At 47.2% G+C, this 17116-nt stretch overlaps 1 protein-coding gene across 3 annotated transcripts in view; it reads left to right on the top strand.

The window, feature by feature from the left end:
• The window catches only part of GRAP2 (GRB2 related adaptor protein 2), a 150480-nt gene that overhangs the window by 116700 nt on the left and 16664 nt on the right, over nucleotides 1-17116 (top strand). For all 3 annotated transcript variants that reach the window (XM_075573740.1, XM_075573738.1, XM_075573739.1), the window contains one exon: nucleotides 12420-12588. In XM_075573740.1, the coding sequence (XP_075429855.1) occupies nucleotides 12420-12588 (169 nt within the window). The remainder of the gene's footprint in view (nucleotides 1-12419; nucleotides 12589-17116) is intronic.

The raw sequence follows: 17116 nt of genomic DNA, 5'->3' as shown, positions 1-17116 counted from the left end.
GTGTACCTCTGCACACGTCTATTACAGTGGCACTGTACATTGTAGATGTATTCTTGCTGAACAGTGCATGGTTTGCTAGAAGAAATGAAAAAGAATGGCTGAAGCTTTTATTTTTTAAATGTTATTTTATTTTTATTTATTTTTTAATATAACTTTGGTTGGAAGCCTGCAATCGATTTATTGGCAGAGGGCTCCTTTTTTGTTGTTGCTTGGCATTGTTAAAGGGTTAATCCCCAGCTGGATTTCTCCTGCCAGTCTGGGCTTTGGCAGGCAGTTCCTGTTCTCATTACAGAGAGAGCTGTGTGATCCCTGCATGCTGGAACGCGTGGGAGTCCCTGTCAAACATAAGCCCCAGTAACAAAGTCTGAGACCCCAGGGAGCTCTGGCAGGGGGATTAATGCATGTTTGGGGCGCACCTCTAAGACTGCATGGCCAGGAGCCTCTTCTCGAGTTGCACCACAAAATACCTCTAAGACTAGATGGCACCTTACTGAATAAGCTTTGAGGCCGCGAAGATTTTAGTCCCATTAATTGAAGTAGAGCTGAGCTCTTCTCTGGCTCTGAGAAGCAGATTCACTATATATTTCACTATGTATTAAATAGCCAGGACTGTGAGGGCAGGCAAAGTTTGGATGGATCAGATGTTGCTAAACCTCTATATTTGGTGCTTTTTACCTCCTGGGGTGCATGGCTCCAGGGGGGGAGACCTTTAAGCCTGGATGGTGTATGGTCTCCTACAAGATGACTCAAAGGATATTTTATTTGTAGGACTACACTACCTGAGAAATCACACTATCTAAGTGTGGGCCAGGGTGTGTTAAACCTCACAGGTCTCTAAAAGGATACCTTATTGTAGGGATTCTCAACTCCAGTCCTCAAGAGCCCCCAACAGGTCAGGTTTTCAGAATGTCCCTGCTTCAGCACAGGTGGCTCAATCAGTGGCTCAGTCTTCGACTGATTGAGGACTGGAGTTGAGAACCCCTGCCTTATCGGGTATTTCACCCCTGACATAGCATGCCCATTAAACTATCCTGCGGAGACCCTTGGAGAAGTCGGACGAATATGTGAACGTTGCAGCCGCCCTGTAGGAGTTAATGAAACTCGCTCTACTTCCTCAGCTCATGGCAGTATCACGGGCAGCTGCTGCTTTATAGAATGAGACCGAGCCATGATGCACAGGGCTTTGTTCCTGTAAAATTAATACCCATAATGCAGAACAAAAATAGGATGGTTTACAGCACGGATAAAGCAAATTGCAGGGAGAGAGCGACTCCTGCTGTCTGCTAGTGGAACCGCACCTGCCAGGGACAACACAAATTCCCGGTATTAATAGCAAATAATAAGAATATGAATAACTTTATTTATATAGAGATTTTTTCCTAATGGTATTTTAGAGTGCTTCACACATTTAAAGTGTGGCTATAAAAAATAAAAGGAACCCATTTAAAGCTACAGTATGAAAGACAAACACAAGGTTTAACAGCCACACGCGCATGCACCGCTCCTGCACTCGTTCCTCTGCCGTAGCCTAACTCTCCTCCTGCCTCCAACTCCTTTTCCGCTGTCACAATGGAGGATGTGTCGTTGCAGATTTCCTCTTCTCCCTCTACCACTTGCCTCCTGACCCCATTCCCTCCCATCTCCTAAAACCTCTTGCTCCTACTATAATCCCTACTCTCACACATTTTTAACTCCTCCCTCCACTCTGCTACCTTTCCCTCCTCCTTAAACATGCAACAGTTATACCTTTACTCAAAAACAGCAAGCTTGACGCTACCTGTCGCTCTTATTATCGGCCTGTCTCCCTCCTGCCTTTGGTCTCTAAACTCCTCAAATGTCTTGTATTCTCTCCCGTGCTCCATTTACTCACCTGCTATTGTCTCCTATATCCTCTACAATCTGGCTTCCACACTGCTCACTCCACTGAAACAGCCTTCACTAAAATAACTAATGACCTCCATGCTGCCAAAGACAGAGGTCATTACACTTTGCTCAAACTGCTTGACCTCTCTGCAGCCTTTGATACTGTGGACCAACCTCTTCTTCACATTCTCCATACTCTTGGTATCTGTAACAAAGCTATATTCTGGATCTCCTCTTACCTCTCCCATCGTACTTTCAGTGTCTCTTTAGCTAACATCTCTTCCTCCACTAGCGATCTCTCTGTGGGTGTACCCCAAGGGTCTGCTTACACGCTCTCTCTAGGTGACCTTATCACTTCTCTTGGGTTCAAATATCATCTCTATGCTGATGATACACACATTTACTTTTCAACCCCTGACCTTACACCTGCTGTACAGAACAAGTCTCTGAATGTTTCTCTGATATATCATATTCGCAATGTAGCTAAAACCTGTAGTTTGTTTTCCTCTGTAACATTGTAATGATTCGCCCTTTCCTCTGTCGCTCTACTGCAAAAATTCTAAAGCAGACACTCTTTACCGTCTCGACTATTGTAACATTCTCTGTCCGTGATCTGAACCAAACACCCTGATAGATGCGTAAGACAGGCAGGTTAACTCAATCCCATATATCAAGCAAGTGTAGCCCTTTTCCCCTCTAATGTGAAGGGTCTACTAGTGCTGGCGGTACCTGTCGGCTCACAGGGATCTGATCCTCCGCTACTGGGAGCCTGGGGTAACAAATATACTGAGTAGCAGCGCCTCCACCTGCACAGGATCCCAATTGGATGGGATAACCCCGAGCAGGAACTATTAATAACAGTCCACAGATTATAAGAATAACAAGGGCGTTGTCCCACCACCGTGTATCCCCACACCGTGTCCACAATACCAGAGGTGTCCTTTGGTCACTTCACCCAATAAGTGACCCCAAACGATGCCCACCCATCTAGGCGTGATCAGCGCCTTATTATACCGGAGTTGGTGCACGTTTGGTGAACGGTACCTGCCGGGTGTGTCCACACCCGGGTGCGCTAACAACGAGAAGCAGGGGATCCGCCGATCCAATGATATCCTCCGCTGGATGGGATGTCTCCCTCTGGAGTGACATCCGCAATGATGGTCACTCCCTCTCTGGCAGTCTGGTCACAGACTGCAGCAGCAATAGTTAAAATGAAACCTATGGTGAGTTGGGCCCTAACTGGGGCCTAGGGGATCTCTGGCCTAGTGCAGAGGGTCACAGACCCCTGCACCTATACAACCTCCCCTAGCTGCGTCCCAGCTCCAACTGACAGCAAGCCCTCAGAGCACCAACTGTAACAACTGCCTCAGCAGGGAATCCTAACACTCCATTGGCCAGGCCTAGTCACCTGACTCCGCAGCAACCGCCCTTCTCCCAAGCTGCAGCAGAGGTAAAAGCCAAACCAAGGAACCCAGGCCACATTCTCGCCCTCCCCTCCCCCGGTAAAACACCAACGTTCCCGCTTGGGAACTGCGAAACATATGACCATACACATTTTACACAATAAAAATGCAGATCATATATATACAACTTCTCACGTCATATCAGCTCTACATGAGATTATAGATTTTACTGAACATCACTATGACAGATTTCACTTTACTGCGAGCCCACTGCTGAGCCTCATAATGGGGTGCCCCAAATTGATCATAGGTCATCCTAATTGGAGGCTGACCAACTCTTTGGCTCCGGCAGAGCTGCTCTTCGGGCACGCCCTCTGGAGAGTAATTCACATAGTCTTGAGGCTCAGCCTCTTCCCTTGAGGGGACTACTGTCTTGTTGAGGTACAAAGCAAGGGCTCTGTGGAACCAGAGGCTGGCTCGTGGGAGCCACCCTATTTGGTGCTTGTTTACAGGACCCTTTACCCATAGCTCCTCCGGGAGATGCCCTTGGAATCTGGGGGCCTCTTTAAGACGGTCCCTCCATGGGTCATCAGAGGTGGTATCGGCTACAGTCTCTTGACCAACCTCTGTTAAGTTCGGTTCTCCATCTAAAGGAGTAGCTAGTATTTCTGGCTTATCGTCTCCTACTTGAGGAATGGGAAGCAAGTGATTTCTATGCCATACCTTTACCCGGCCTTCAGAGTCTTTGATACGATAGACCGGGAGGCCAGGCATCTGAGACTCAACTTCGTATACTCCATCCCTCCAACGATCAGTGAGTTTATGCTTCCCTAGAATCTCTAGATTACGAAGGAAGACAGCGTCTCCAGGACGGATTTCCTGATGGCGAACTTTATGGCCATAGCTTCGTTTGTTACTAGCATTCAATTGAGATGAGGCTTTCTCTGCTAATTGGTATGCTTTCTGTAAACTGTCTTGCAACCGTTGCACGTACTTGAAGTGCGTCCTATTGGAAACCCCATCGGTAGATATCCTCAGACGTATATCCACTGGTAGCCGAGCTTCTCGTCCGAACATCAGAAAGTAGGGAGTGAACGCCGTGGATTCATGACGAGTGCAGTTGTACGTATGCACCAAGGATTCCACATGTTTACTCCAATCACTCTTTTGAGAGCCCGTTAGGGTGCCTAGCATGTCGAGGACAGTTCGGTTTAACCTCTCCGCCAGAGCATCTCCCTCTGGATGATAGGGAGTCGTTCAGGACTTGGTGATATTTAACAGCTTAAGTGTAACAGGGGAGTAATCCCTGTTCAAGTAATGTTCCTTTAATCTAGCAGTGTGGTGGTTAACTGCTGGTAGTCAATTAATAAACAACACCTGCCTGATTTAGATTGCTTACAAAAGCCTGTCTGTTGAGACAGGAAGTGACTCCTTAGCTCACGTGTGAGCTGAACTTTGGAGACAGAGCAGAGGTTCTTGAGTCTCCCAGGAGAGACTGACCAAGAGAACACAGATCTCTGGAGCTGACCATGTCTTGAGCTCTGCCAGAAGACACAGCAGAGCTGCTTCCAAGACGCAGGGGAAATTTCTAAACCTGAATGCTGACAAACCCTGAAGAAAAGGTAGCAACCAGGGACACAGAAGATTTTCCCTCCAAACTACAAGGAACAGATAAGACTTTTATTACAATACTTTTTATATCTGTTCATTTCATGCTATGTGTTTTGGGACTGGGAGACATGCTTAACTAAGGGAGTTGTGAATTGCATATAATTTCACTAGAAACACTCCCAAGTGAATAGAAGCTGTGTTTCCCCCTTTTTTGGATGGTTTCCTGATGTTAAGGAAAACCACAATAAAGCCTCGTTATAATTTCACGTTATAAAGTCTCCAATTGTGTACCTCTGTGAACGTCCGTCTACATTAAGCATTTCCTAGATGAGATTACTTTCAAAGTCCCGGCCTTGATTGGAGTGCAGCCGATTGGGCAATCCATAATGAACAAAGTACTTTTCCGATAATACTTTGGCTATGGTAACGGCCCTCTGATCTTTGATTAGAAAAGCTTGTGCGTACCGGGTATAGTGGTCTGTAATCACTAATACATTGCTGATGCATCGGGCTCAATACAAAGAAAGTCCATGCATACAATATCCGTGGGCCTGGAGCTTTTTAAGTGCGCCATTGGAGCGCCCCTGTTGGGTAGGTGCTTCCGTTGAATGCACCTGGAGCATCGCCGGCAGTGCTGTTCCTCTGACTCTTTCATGCGTGGCCAGAAGAACCTGTCTCTTACCAATACGAAAGTTTCATCCACTCCCAGATGACCATGCTCATCATGTAATGCTTGAAGGAACAGAGGTTGCAGGTTCCGGGGTAGAACAAGCTGTCTCCTATCTGGGTGATTATGGTACTGCACCACCCTATAGAGTAGACAATTGTCAAGTTCGAATTTGTCCACTTCTCTCATAGAATGGAAACCGTTTCCTTGGGAGCACGTTTAAGTAATTCCGGCTTATCCTGTTGAATCGCTTGACAGATGATACCGGCCACAGGATCCCGTATTTGGTTTTGTACCAAATCCTTCCACGCGATGACCTTGTCGGGAGTGATATTCATTCCCTCTGGATGGCGATAGGTGGCTGGAATAGCCTTAGATTGGCATCCCAAGGTATCCGCTACCCTCAGCTCCGAGAAAGCCACCCTATCGTCCACGATAGCAGCTGTTGAACACATAGTGCATAAGAAAAAAACAAGAAAACAAGGCGCACAACGCACATAGTGAAGTAAAATTAAAAAGTGATAATTTACTCAAAGTAATAAGTTCTGCGTACATCAGATAAAATACAATCAGGCAATGGATTAGTGGGTTTACCACACAGAGGTACAGCTGGAACCGTCACACTTCACCCGATGTAGGTGAGGAAGCAGGAGACCGGCGATGCGTTGTGCGCCTTGTTTTCTTGTTTTTTTCCTATTTTCCAGGGGTGTCGATCCACCCCCCAAGACTGCAGACCATTACTAGTGTTATCCATACCTATAAGGTTCACAGTATTGTTGTTTTCTGCACACTTTAATCACTGTGTGTGTTTCACTGTGTGTTTAGCTTCACACTTATTTTTCTTTGCACATAGTGCGTAACCCTGATCCAGGGATTTCTTCACAGATGTCATCGTCTGGGAGGGTATTCAGTCCCGGCCGTCGGGACAGAGCATCGGCACCGATATTCAAGGGCCCTGGTTTGTACTTTAGTGTGAACTGGTAATTTGAGAGAGCAGCCAGCCATCGGTGGCCCGTGACGTCCAATTTGGCGGACGTCAGTATATACGTTAATGGATTGTTATCTGTCCGTACTTCGAAAGTAACACCATATAAGTAATCGTGGAGTTGGTCCACAATAGCCCATTTGAGAGCTAGAAATTCCAATTTGTGTACTGGATAGTTTTGTTCGCTAGGGGTCAAACTGCGGCTGACATAGGCCACTGGTCGGAGTCCAGCCAGATACTTCTGATGCAAGACGGCCCACAGTCCATTGAAACTTGTGTCCACATGCAGAATGTAAGGCCTCTCAGGGTCGGCATACGCCAGGATGGGTGCCTTGGTTAGGTTCCTTTTCAACCCGATAAACGCAGACTCACAGGCGGTCGTCCGCTGGTCTCCAAAGGGTGCTTGAGCGGATGCGGCTTTCCGACCGGTGTCTTCTGGATATATTTTAAGAAGGTTGTTGAGGACCTTGGCTTTGCTGGAATACCCTTCCACAAACTGACGATAATATCCACAGAACCCCAGGAAGGAGCGTAATTCCATGACGTTCTCTGGTCGGGGCCAGTTCACCACAGTTTCGATTTTAGCGGGATCTGTGACGATTCCATCCGCAGATACTATGTGGCCCACGTAGATCACTGAAGTGCGACAGAAACTACATTTATCCAAGGATATCTTCAATCCTTCTTTGCCCAGTCGACCCAGTGGCCTCTTCCTTTGACTCATGCTGAGCATAACCCTAGATTCACTAGGATGTAACTGTGTTTGCCACAAGCTACGTTGTCTCAGCCTTGCCTTGTTCAAGAGACCTCCTGCATTCACCCCAGGCAGAGGACTGCATTTTGATTCCTGTACTGAAGCACTGGATCTCCAGCGCTAGTCTTACCTTGTTCCAGAGATCTGCTGCCTTCACCCCAGTCAGAGATCTACTATCTGGTTCCTGTGCTGAAGCGCTGGATTCCCCAGCAGAGAGGCCAGCTTCCTGTTCCCTGAGGCCTGCTGCCTTCTCTCCCTGCAGAGGTCTGGTTCCTGGGGTCTGCTGTATATCTCCATTACAGAGGCCGTGTCCTGGTTCCTTGCTGAATCTCCAGCGCTAACCTTCAGCTTCCTAATTCCTGAGGCCTGCTGCATCCCTGCCTTGCAGAGGCCTTCATTATGGGCCGCTCCCGCTCCTCACGCAGAGGCCATTCCCGCAGTGCAGCTGCTACGCTGAAGCGCTGCGTACCTGAGTCCTTGTTGCCGAACTCCAGCCTGGATATCGATTACCCTGACGTCTCCAACCCCGACCCTGGCTTGTCTAAGGATTACTCTACACTCTCCAACCCTGACCCTGCTACAAATGACTACGAACTGCACAATCCAGAACCGGCTTTGTGGTCTAAGGTCGGTGTATTCACATCCCCACCTCAGCCCCGCGGTCCGGTTCCGGTTTGTGGCGAGCACGTCCGTTACACCCAGTACTTTTAGTAGTCGTTCCTCGTGTTCTTCCAGGGTTTTACTGAACGCGATGATGTCGTCCAGGTACACTAGACATTCCCTAGGATTCATATCCCCAATTGTCTTTTCCATCAACCGCTGGAACATGGCCGGGGCACCACATATGCCTTGGGGCATACGCGTGAATTGGTAGAATCCAAGGGGACACACACAGGCCATTTTCTCCTGGTCCTCGGCTGAACCACTGGTTTCCGGATAGCGCATTTAGGAGTTCTTCAATCCGGGGAAGAGTGTACAGGTCGGGTACCGTGCGATTGTTCAAGGTCCGATAATCCACACATAACCGGACCGACCCATTTTTTTCTGCACCACCACAATCGGCGATGCATAGGGGCTACGGGATTCCGTGACTATGCCCACTGACTCCATCTCTTGCAGGATGTCTCTCACATCTTCCACATCCCGAGGGGCTATGCTGCGGGGCCACTCCCGAAAACGAGTAGTATCACTTAACCGGATGGTGTGTTGGGCGCTGCGACTGCAACCCACATCCATATCACTAGTTGATAATACTTCTCGTCTCGCTTCCAGTTTGCCCTTAGTCGTTCTCTCCAATCATCAGTTAGGGTGGAGTCTCCAAAATCGAAGGTCAAGCCGGCTGCTTGTTCTGGTATTGCTGCCGTATTTGCTTGTACTCCTATCTGCTCGATGGGAGTGACAGGATATATTCGCCCTAGACTTTGACCATAATCGAAGGGCATGGGATACGGGGAGATATTCTGAACAAACACCTAGACTCTCCTTGGCATGTCGGAGGTCCATTCTCTCACTTCAGCCATTAGCTTGTAGCCTCAACGCTCGTCATCCTCAGGTGTACTTTCTAGAGAGAAGAGATGGTCGGCTTCATTCCTTTCCGGATAGCAGCATGTGGCAGTCATGAGTTTCACTTCCCCCTGGTAAAATCTCAGTTAACCCACGTTCAATGTTGTACAGAATCCCGTGCTCCTCCTGGACTGCTATCTTGCAACATTCTTCGTGTAGCACGGGTTAGCTTTCTAGAGACGACAGGGGTAGTTCACCAGCCTCCCGCAAGTACATACAAATTATGGCCCCCACTATGTCGGTGTTGGTCCCCAAGATGATAGGGGCATTGGGGTGTTCTTGAGGCTCCGGGCACACCGGTGCCTCCACTTCCATGGAGTGATGCTTGCCCGTATTCAGTTGAGGAATTTCCAAGCGAACCTTCACTACGCTGTCAATGGGGTAATCCTCGTGGCTTAGTCCCCGCAGCTTCATGGCGTCTGCTGACTGCAGCCGCAGATGGTGGAGATGTTCATCGTAAAAGGGCCGGTACACAATCGTTATTTGAGAACAAGTGTCCAGCAAAGCTGGTGAGTATATTCCTTCCATGGCGACCTGTACAAGGGCAACCAGTCCCACGCGACAGCAAGCGTCCGGCGTCGGGACCGTCTTGGCGGGATCTGCAGGTGTGTCGTCAGCGGACGGAGAGGTGGCTTCAGCAGCTTGAGAAGGAAACGTCCCTGCAGGTGCCTTTTTCTGCGGGCATTGCAGCGAGATCTGACACTTCTTGCCACAGCGGAAGCAGGACATACCACTCAGGTGGGTCTTGGTCCGATAGGTAGGGGATACTCTTCCTGAGGTGTGAGAGTTAGTGTCAGCCTCTTCGCCATAGGGGTCCTCCTCCGCTTGAGGAGTCTCTTTAGTCACCTTCGGCCGAGAGTCTTCATTTCTAGCCTCCTTCAAGGAGGCCGTAGCTTTTTTTTGTTGTGGTCGATTCCCGACCCGTCTGAGGAGAGCGACCCATTAAAATGGTTTCTTGAGCTTGCACTCTGTACATTAAATGTTCGAACGAAAGCGGCTGTCCTGGAGCGAGGCCGCCGATAACCCGAATCGCTACCGGATGCAAGGACAGGAGTCCCCGTAGGAGCTGAGTGGTTCTAAGCCCGTTGGCTTTGGACTTCCGTACCACCCTCTTCTTCACCAAGGTCAATAAGGACAACTGGATCCGTGTATACAGGGTGCAGGGAAGAACCTTATGGTCCATTTGACCTGAGGGAATGGGCCTGAGGAAGGGGATCTCTCACCGAAACTTTCCCCCCTACTACCCTCTTATCTCCTTTTCCCATTGTGTTTACCCCCCCATATTGTTTATTGTGCACTCCCTGTCCCTGTTCTCCCTACTTTTTTTAGGGTTCACTGACATGTTTTCCGCTTATGTGACATAGCTCCAAGTTTGTTATTGTCAGGTGCTCACATTAAATATTTTCAATTTGGCATTTACCTTGGTTTATGTTTTTATATTTTGAGAGTGCTGGAACATTGTTTTTGCTTCTGTCAACTGTAACAACTGCCTCAGCAGGGAATCCTAACACTCCATTGGCCAGGCCTAGTCACCTGACTCCGCAGCAACCTCCCTTCTCCCAAGCTGCAGCGGAGGTAAAAGCCAAACCAGGGAACCCAGGCCACAGAAGGGAACCTTCTTACTTGCTGAAGTGTTTATTTGAGGCAACAACATACAAATAGAAAGGGGGAAAATGTACTGAGGGAACACTGGGACATAAGAGCAATGGAGGGGGAGGGGAGCTATGAGGGAAGTGGGCGAAATGCAAGATATAGGGATAGGTAAAAAACAGTAACTTTACCAGGATAGGAGAGATGACAACTCAAGATGGCTGCTGGTACTAAAAGACAGCATGCTGGTCTGATGGGAAAGTAGCTGGGACAATACCACCTGGCAAGGGGAAGGGGACCAGTCCATCCTTGTAAAAAGGCAGGGGGGTAGCCAAGGCAACTGGCTAACGCCAAGAAACCCACAAGGGGTCGCAACATTGTTGCAACAGCTAGGCTGAGGAGCGCTGGCAGCCTAAAGACAGAGAAACACAATCCTATTCAGGACAGTCCGGCCTTCCTGCCTCTCACCTGTCTGCCCTACAATCTATCCTAAACGCTGCTGCTAGAATCACTTTACTTTTTCCTAAATCTGTCTCCGAGTGTCTGCTGCTAAAATCCCTCTCCTGGCTTCCTATTAGACGCAAAATTCTCTTAACTCTTAAGACTATACTGTACACTCTTCTGCCCCTGCTTACATCTCAGCCCTCATTCAAGGATGTCTTCTCTACACCTTTTGTATCTAAAGGCCTCTGCCGCTTAAACCTTTCTCCCTTACTGCCCCACACCTCTGGAATGCCCCTCCCCTCAATATCCGACTTGCACCCTCTCTATCCACCTTTAAGACCCATCTTAAAACACACCTCTTTAACAAATCATGAGTAGCTCTGTGGCTGATACTATACACTTTATATTTAAAATCAGAGACAGAACATAAAACACAGACAGAGCTCAGTTTTTAGCACATCCAGTGAAACTCATACACGGTACAGTGCCTGAATATATATGTATAAATATTGAGTAAAATGGTCTTTTAGTTTAACATTTTTGGCCAAAATTGTTGTAAGCCCCTGAGCCAACTGCACGGCAGACCACAATTCAGGGGTCCCTAACGCTAATATAAATTCTTAATAACCTGTGTAGTAACAGGAAGACTGATTTATAGTAAATCTGTCAATATTAGTTGCAAAGTTCTAAGTCTGAAGCTTTTAATGACCTGTACTCAACCGTGCAGTTGGCTCAGGGGCTTACAACAATTTTGGCCAAAAATGTTAAACTAAAAGACCATTTTACTCAATATTTATACATATATATTCAGGCACTGTACCGTGTATGAGTTTCACTGGATGTGCTAAAAACTGAGCTCTGTCTGTGTTTTATGTTCTGTCTCTGATTTTAAATATATATTGCCATGCTCAGTAGCACTCCTCTGTGACACTCATATGCTTATATATATGTTGTGGTTATTTTGGGGGTTCAATAGGAGCTTGTTGGGTGTCCAGTATATGATACTATACACCTCACACATTAACCTTGGCCCCTTGCAGACACACTTACCAGAACACCCTCCTACTGTCTCCGTATGTTCTTCCTACTTACCACTTAGATTGTAAGCTCTTCTGGTCAGGGACTCCTTTTTCCTCAAATTACTTTTATGTTTCAAGCACTTATTCTCATTGTGTTATATTATTATGTGTTTTATTATGCCACATGTATTACTGCTGGGAAGCGCTATCTATGTACATAGATGGTGCTACGATATATAAATAAAGATATACATACAGAAAATTATAATAAATATAATTATATATAGGTTAGTTCAATAACACACACAAAAAAAATCTATCCCATTAACTGTCGATGGATCCTGGATATGTAAACACACATTAGAACATAAAATTTGCACGTAAGGTTTTAGCCTGCTGCATTAAGCAATTGTAGAGCCAAATCTGGGACAAGGAAGTGCAGAGCGGAACAACCAGTTCAGGGACAGTTGTTTGCATCTTCTTACACTGTTCATCCTTTCAATGCATCGCCGTTTCTCAGGCACGAGGTCGACGTGCAGCACTTCAAGGTCATGAGAGATAGTCGTGGAAACTACTATCTGTGGACGGAGAAATTCAAGTCACTCAACAAGCTGGTGGAGTTCTACAAAACCTCATCCATCTCCAGACAGAAGCAGATCTACCTGCGGGAAGATGAGTGGGAACAACAGGTAATACTGAGACTGATGTGCTGCGGGATGTAACCTTTAATAGGATTTACTGTTTCAGTACTGGCACCTTATACCAGTGGAGGGCAACATGATATAGTGGGTAGGACCTTGTTGATGTTGGGGCGCTGGTGAATACTGTCCCGCTCCTCTCCTTACATTGGGAGCCAGTGATTAGCACAGGAGGGGAGGGGTATGTATCAGCGCAGTGTCCCGCTCCTCTCCTTACATTGGGAGCCAGTGATTAGCACAGGAGGGGAGGGGTATGTATCAGCGCAGTGTCCTGCTCCTCTCCTTACATTGGGGACCAGTGATTAGCACAGGAGGGGAGGGGTATGTATCAGCGCAGTGTCCCGCTCCTCTCCTTACATTGGGAGCCAGTGATTAGCACAGGAGGGGAGGGGTATGTATCAGTGCTGTTTCCCGCTCCTCTCCTTACATTGGGAAGCAGTGTCCCACTCGTCTCCTTACATTGGGGACCAGTGATTAGCACAGGAGGGGAGGGGTATGTATCAGCACAGTGTCTCGCTCCTCTCCTTACATTGGGAGCCAGTGATTAGCACAGGAGGGGAGCGGTGTGTATCAGCGCAGTGTCCCGCTCCTCTCCTTACATTGGGAACCACCCTCTTCTCCTTCACATTCTCCATACTCTTGGTATTCGGAACAAAGCTCTATCCTGGATCTCCTCTTACCTCTCCCATTGTACTTTCAGTGTCTCTTCTGCTAACACCTCCTCCTCCTCTATCGATCTCTCTGTGGGGGTACCCCAGGGCTCTGTCCTGGGACCTCTTCTCTTTTCTCTGTACACACTATCTCTAGGTGACCTAATCACATCACTTGGGTTTAAATATCACCTCTATGCTGACGACACACAAATTTACTTTATAACCCCAGACCTGTTGTACAGACCAGTTTCTGAATGTCCCTCTGCGATATCATCCTGGATGGCCCTCTGACGAATGAAACTTAACATGGCAAAAACAGAGCTCCTCATACTTCCTCCCACACCTGGCCCTACTACCTCCTTCCACATTACTGTTGGAACTACAATCATTCACCCAGTAGCCCAAGCACGCTGCCTAGGGGTCACACTCGACTTCTCTCTCACATTCGCCCCTCACATTCAAAACGTATCTAAAATCTGTTGCTTTTTTGCTCCGCAATAAAAATCTAAAATCTGTTGCTCGACTGCTAAAACTCTGACTCAGGCCCTCATTCTCTCACATCTCGATTACTGTAAACTCCTGCTGTCCGGCCTTCCTGCCTCTCACCTGTCTCCCTTACAATTTATCCTAAACGCTGCTGCCAGAATCACTCTACTCTTTCCTAGATCTGTCTCAGCGCTTCCCCTGCTGAAATCACTCTCCTGGCTTCCTATCAAATCCCGCATCTCACACTTCAGAAAGTTGTGAATAAAAAACACAAGTCTGAGGATATATTTTGCAGAATGACAAATAAGTTTATTGCAGTGTACGGTGCACACGCAGAGGAGAGTTTCAAAATAAAACTCTCCCAACGACATGGTGGCATACAGGCCTTATTTATACACAAAATACTAAACCCACGCCCCCTATACAAGGTTGCGTGTCGTCACTACGTAAACAAAATATGAATATGAACACATCGAGTTAATAATATTATGGGATGCCTAAATGAAATGATTCAGCAATATTCCTTATACAAGCCGTTGATCTTTTCTCTACATACAGAACTTCATGGGCCCTCGGAATGAGAGACAGTGCTATCAGTCTCATATTTTCATAACATTTGGCACTTAGCACTCATTCTCAAGGTTTTTTCAGTTAGCTGCTTGGTTTATTATCACTTTAAAATTGAAAGCAAAAATCCCTTTCAAACCGTTCATCTCATAACCTGTTCACTCAGACAAAACCTAAGATGGATGCTGACTTAAAATGGTTGCTTAGATCCCAGTGTTGTTATGTCAGACCCCCCCCCCTTACGTCATATTCTCACTTTGTCACACTCAATTCTCCTCTTCACTTTTAAAGCTTTACACTCTTCTGCCCCTCCTTACATCTCAGCCCTAATTTCCCGCTATGCACCATCCCGACTCTTGCGTTCTGCTCAAGGATGCCTTCTCTCTACCTCCTGTGTTTCTAAAGCCCTCTCCCACCTTAAACCTTTCTCACTGACTGCCCCACACCCCTGGAATGCCCTTCCCCTCAATACCCGACTAGCACCCTCTCTATCCACTTTTAAGACACACTTGCTTAAAAAAAGCATATGAGTAGCACCGTGGCTAATACTATACACATGATACATAAAGCTTTGCCACCTGCAGACGCACTTACCAGAAGGCCCTCTTACTATATCTGTACGTTATTCCTACCTACCAATTCGATTGTAAGCTCTTCGGAGCAGGGACTCCTCTCCTGAAATGTTACTCTTATATCTGAAGCACTTATTCCCATTATCTGTTATTTGTATTTGTTATTTATATGATTGTCACATGTATTAATAAAGAAAGAAATACATACATACATTAGCACAGGAGGGGAGGGGTATGTATCAGCGCAGTGTCGCGCTCCTCTCCTTACATTGGGGAGGCAGTGATTAGCACAGGAGGGGAGGGGTATGTATCAGTGCAGTGTCCCGCTCCTCTCCTTACATTGGGAGCCAGTGATTACCACAGGAGGGGAGGGGTATGTATCAGCGCAGTGTCCCGCTCCTCTCCTTACATTGGGGAGCCAGTGATTAGCACAGGAGGGGAGGGGTGTGTATCAGCGCAGTGTCCCGCTCCTCTCCTTACATTGGGAGCCAGTGATTAGCACAGGAGGGGTATGTATCAGCACAGTGTCCCGCTCCTCTCCTTACATTGGGAGCCAGTGATTAGCACAGGAGGGGAGGAGTATGTATCAGCGCAGTGTCCCGCTCCTCTCCTTACATTGGGAGCCAGTGATTAGCACAGGAGGGGAGGGGTATGTATCAGCGCAGTGTCCCGCTCCTCTCTTTACATAGGGAACCAGTGATTAGCACAGGAGGGGAGGGGTATGTATCAGTGCAGTGTCACTGAGCCGCTGGTGGAGTGGGGAGAAGCTGCGATCCACACCAGCTGCATCTCCACTTCCTCTGCACTTGGGAGAGACCGCGCCCATTAATGCCTTATAGTACATGGGGTGGCATGTTTAGAAATACGTAGCAGTAACTGTACTGCCATCGATCATTAATATTGTCCTGTTGACGATATACACTTGCAGTGCTGCTTTACCATTTAATAAACTTCAGAGTGGGACACACTATATAGACGACACACGGTCCGGTTAGCACTTGCTGTATGCCTTTATGAAAAGCACTCATGTAATTACTGAATATGGCCACAAGAGAGCAGCAAAGACCATCTATTTGATACGGATAGTCAACCACACATACTGTAAATTATGGTGGATTAAATTGTGACAAAAACCCTCCACCGTAAAGCAAATAAAAATATCACTTGTCAGTACACTTCTGTACCCCAGGCCGTGCTGAAAGCTGCGTAATACGGCAGGCATAAGCATATAGGGATCCATGTTACAATGGACAAGAACCAAAGGTGACACGGAGTGCTCATTTACATGTAATTACCCAGAATCCCTGGCTGCAGTGGAAGCATTACATGCTAAAGCCTCAGATATAGTAGGCGCGCGTGCACGCGACTGAACGCATGGCGTCACACGCACCTGCTGCAGAGGCGATCCGTGGCCACAGAGATCCGGAGGAGGAGACGCGAAGAGAAGGCATCGAGCTGACTATGGACGCGGCCTAAGAGATAATGGGGAAGGGCAGGTTTCCAGACATGCCTGAGACCTGTGAATGGGCTCACAACGTGGGATTTTGATGTGTATTTTTAAATTGTTCGTCCAAATAAAAACATTATCACTTATTTATTTTGCACTATACCGTTTCGGGGAACTCTGTATCAACTTCTAAAGCTGAAAAAAACTTTCCTCTTCTCCTGATGGTTTACACTGTGGTGCTGAAGAGGAGAACGTGTTTTTCGTTGATCCATAAGATCCAAACGATCCACTTTTGGGGCCTTGTAACAGGGACTTATCACTGTCTCTAAAACCAGCAGTGTACTTTTTAATTGAATCGGCAATCAACCAGACTCCACCTGGCTTATTAAGACTGTATTAGAAAAGGCCTGTTCTGAGAAACAGGAAGAAGATTTTCTATGCCCACAACTAGGATTGACCAGAGGAACAGATGTCTTGAGCTGCAGAAGGACTGTATGCTGATAGCAAGACAAGGGGACCAGCCCGCTCTATACCTGTACACAGACATTGCCATACCACACAAGGGTACAGACCCAGGAGAGCAGAGAGGCCCTCCCCTACAGCTACAACAGACAAGAGATTTTCTTCTTGGACTTGTATATCTATATGTATATATGTTTGGGGTGGTAACTAGCTTAGCTACCCACCCGGTTAGAGAGGGACGGAGTAAAAGTGTAGATTTTCCCTAAAGTGGAGTAGGCCTTTATTTTGTTTATTTTGAGTGTTTTTGCCGTGTTTAAGGAACAGGCGCAATA

This window comes from Ascaphus truei, chromosome 17, assembly GCF_040206685.1.
Source record: "Ascaphus truei isolate aAscTru1 chromosome 17, aAscTru1.hap1, whole genome shotgun sequence".
Taxonomy (NCBI): Eukaryota; Metazoa; Chordata; class Amphibia; order Anura; family Ascaphidae; genus Ascaphus; species Ascaphus truei.
Note: the sequence above shows the minus strand (reverse complement) of the source record. Positions and strands in the feature narration are given on the sequence as shown.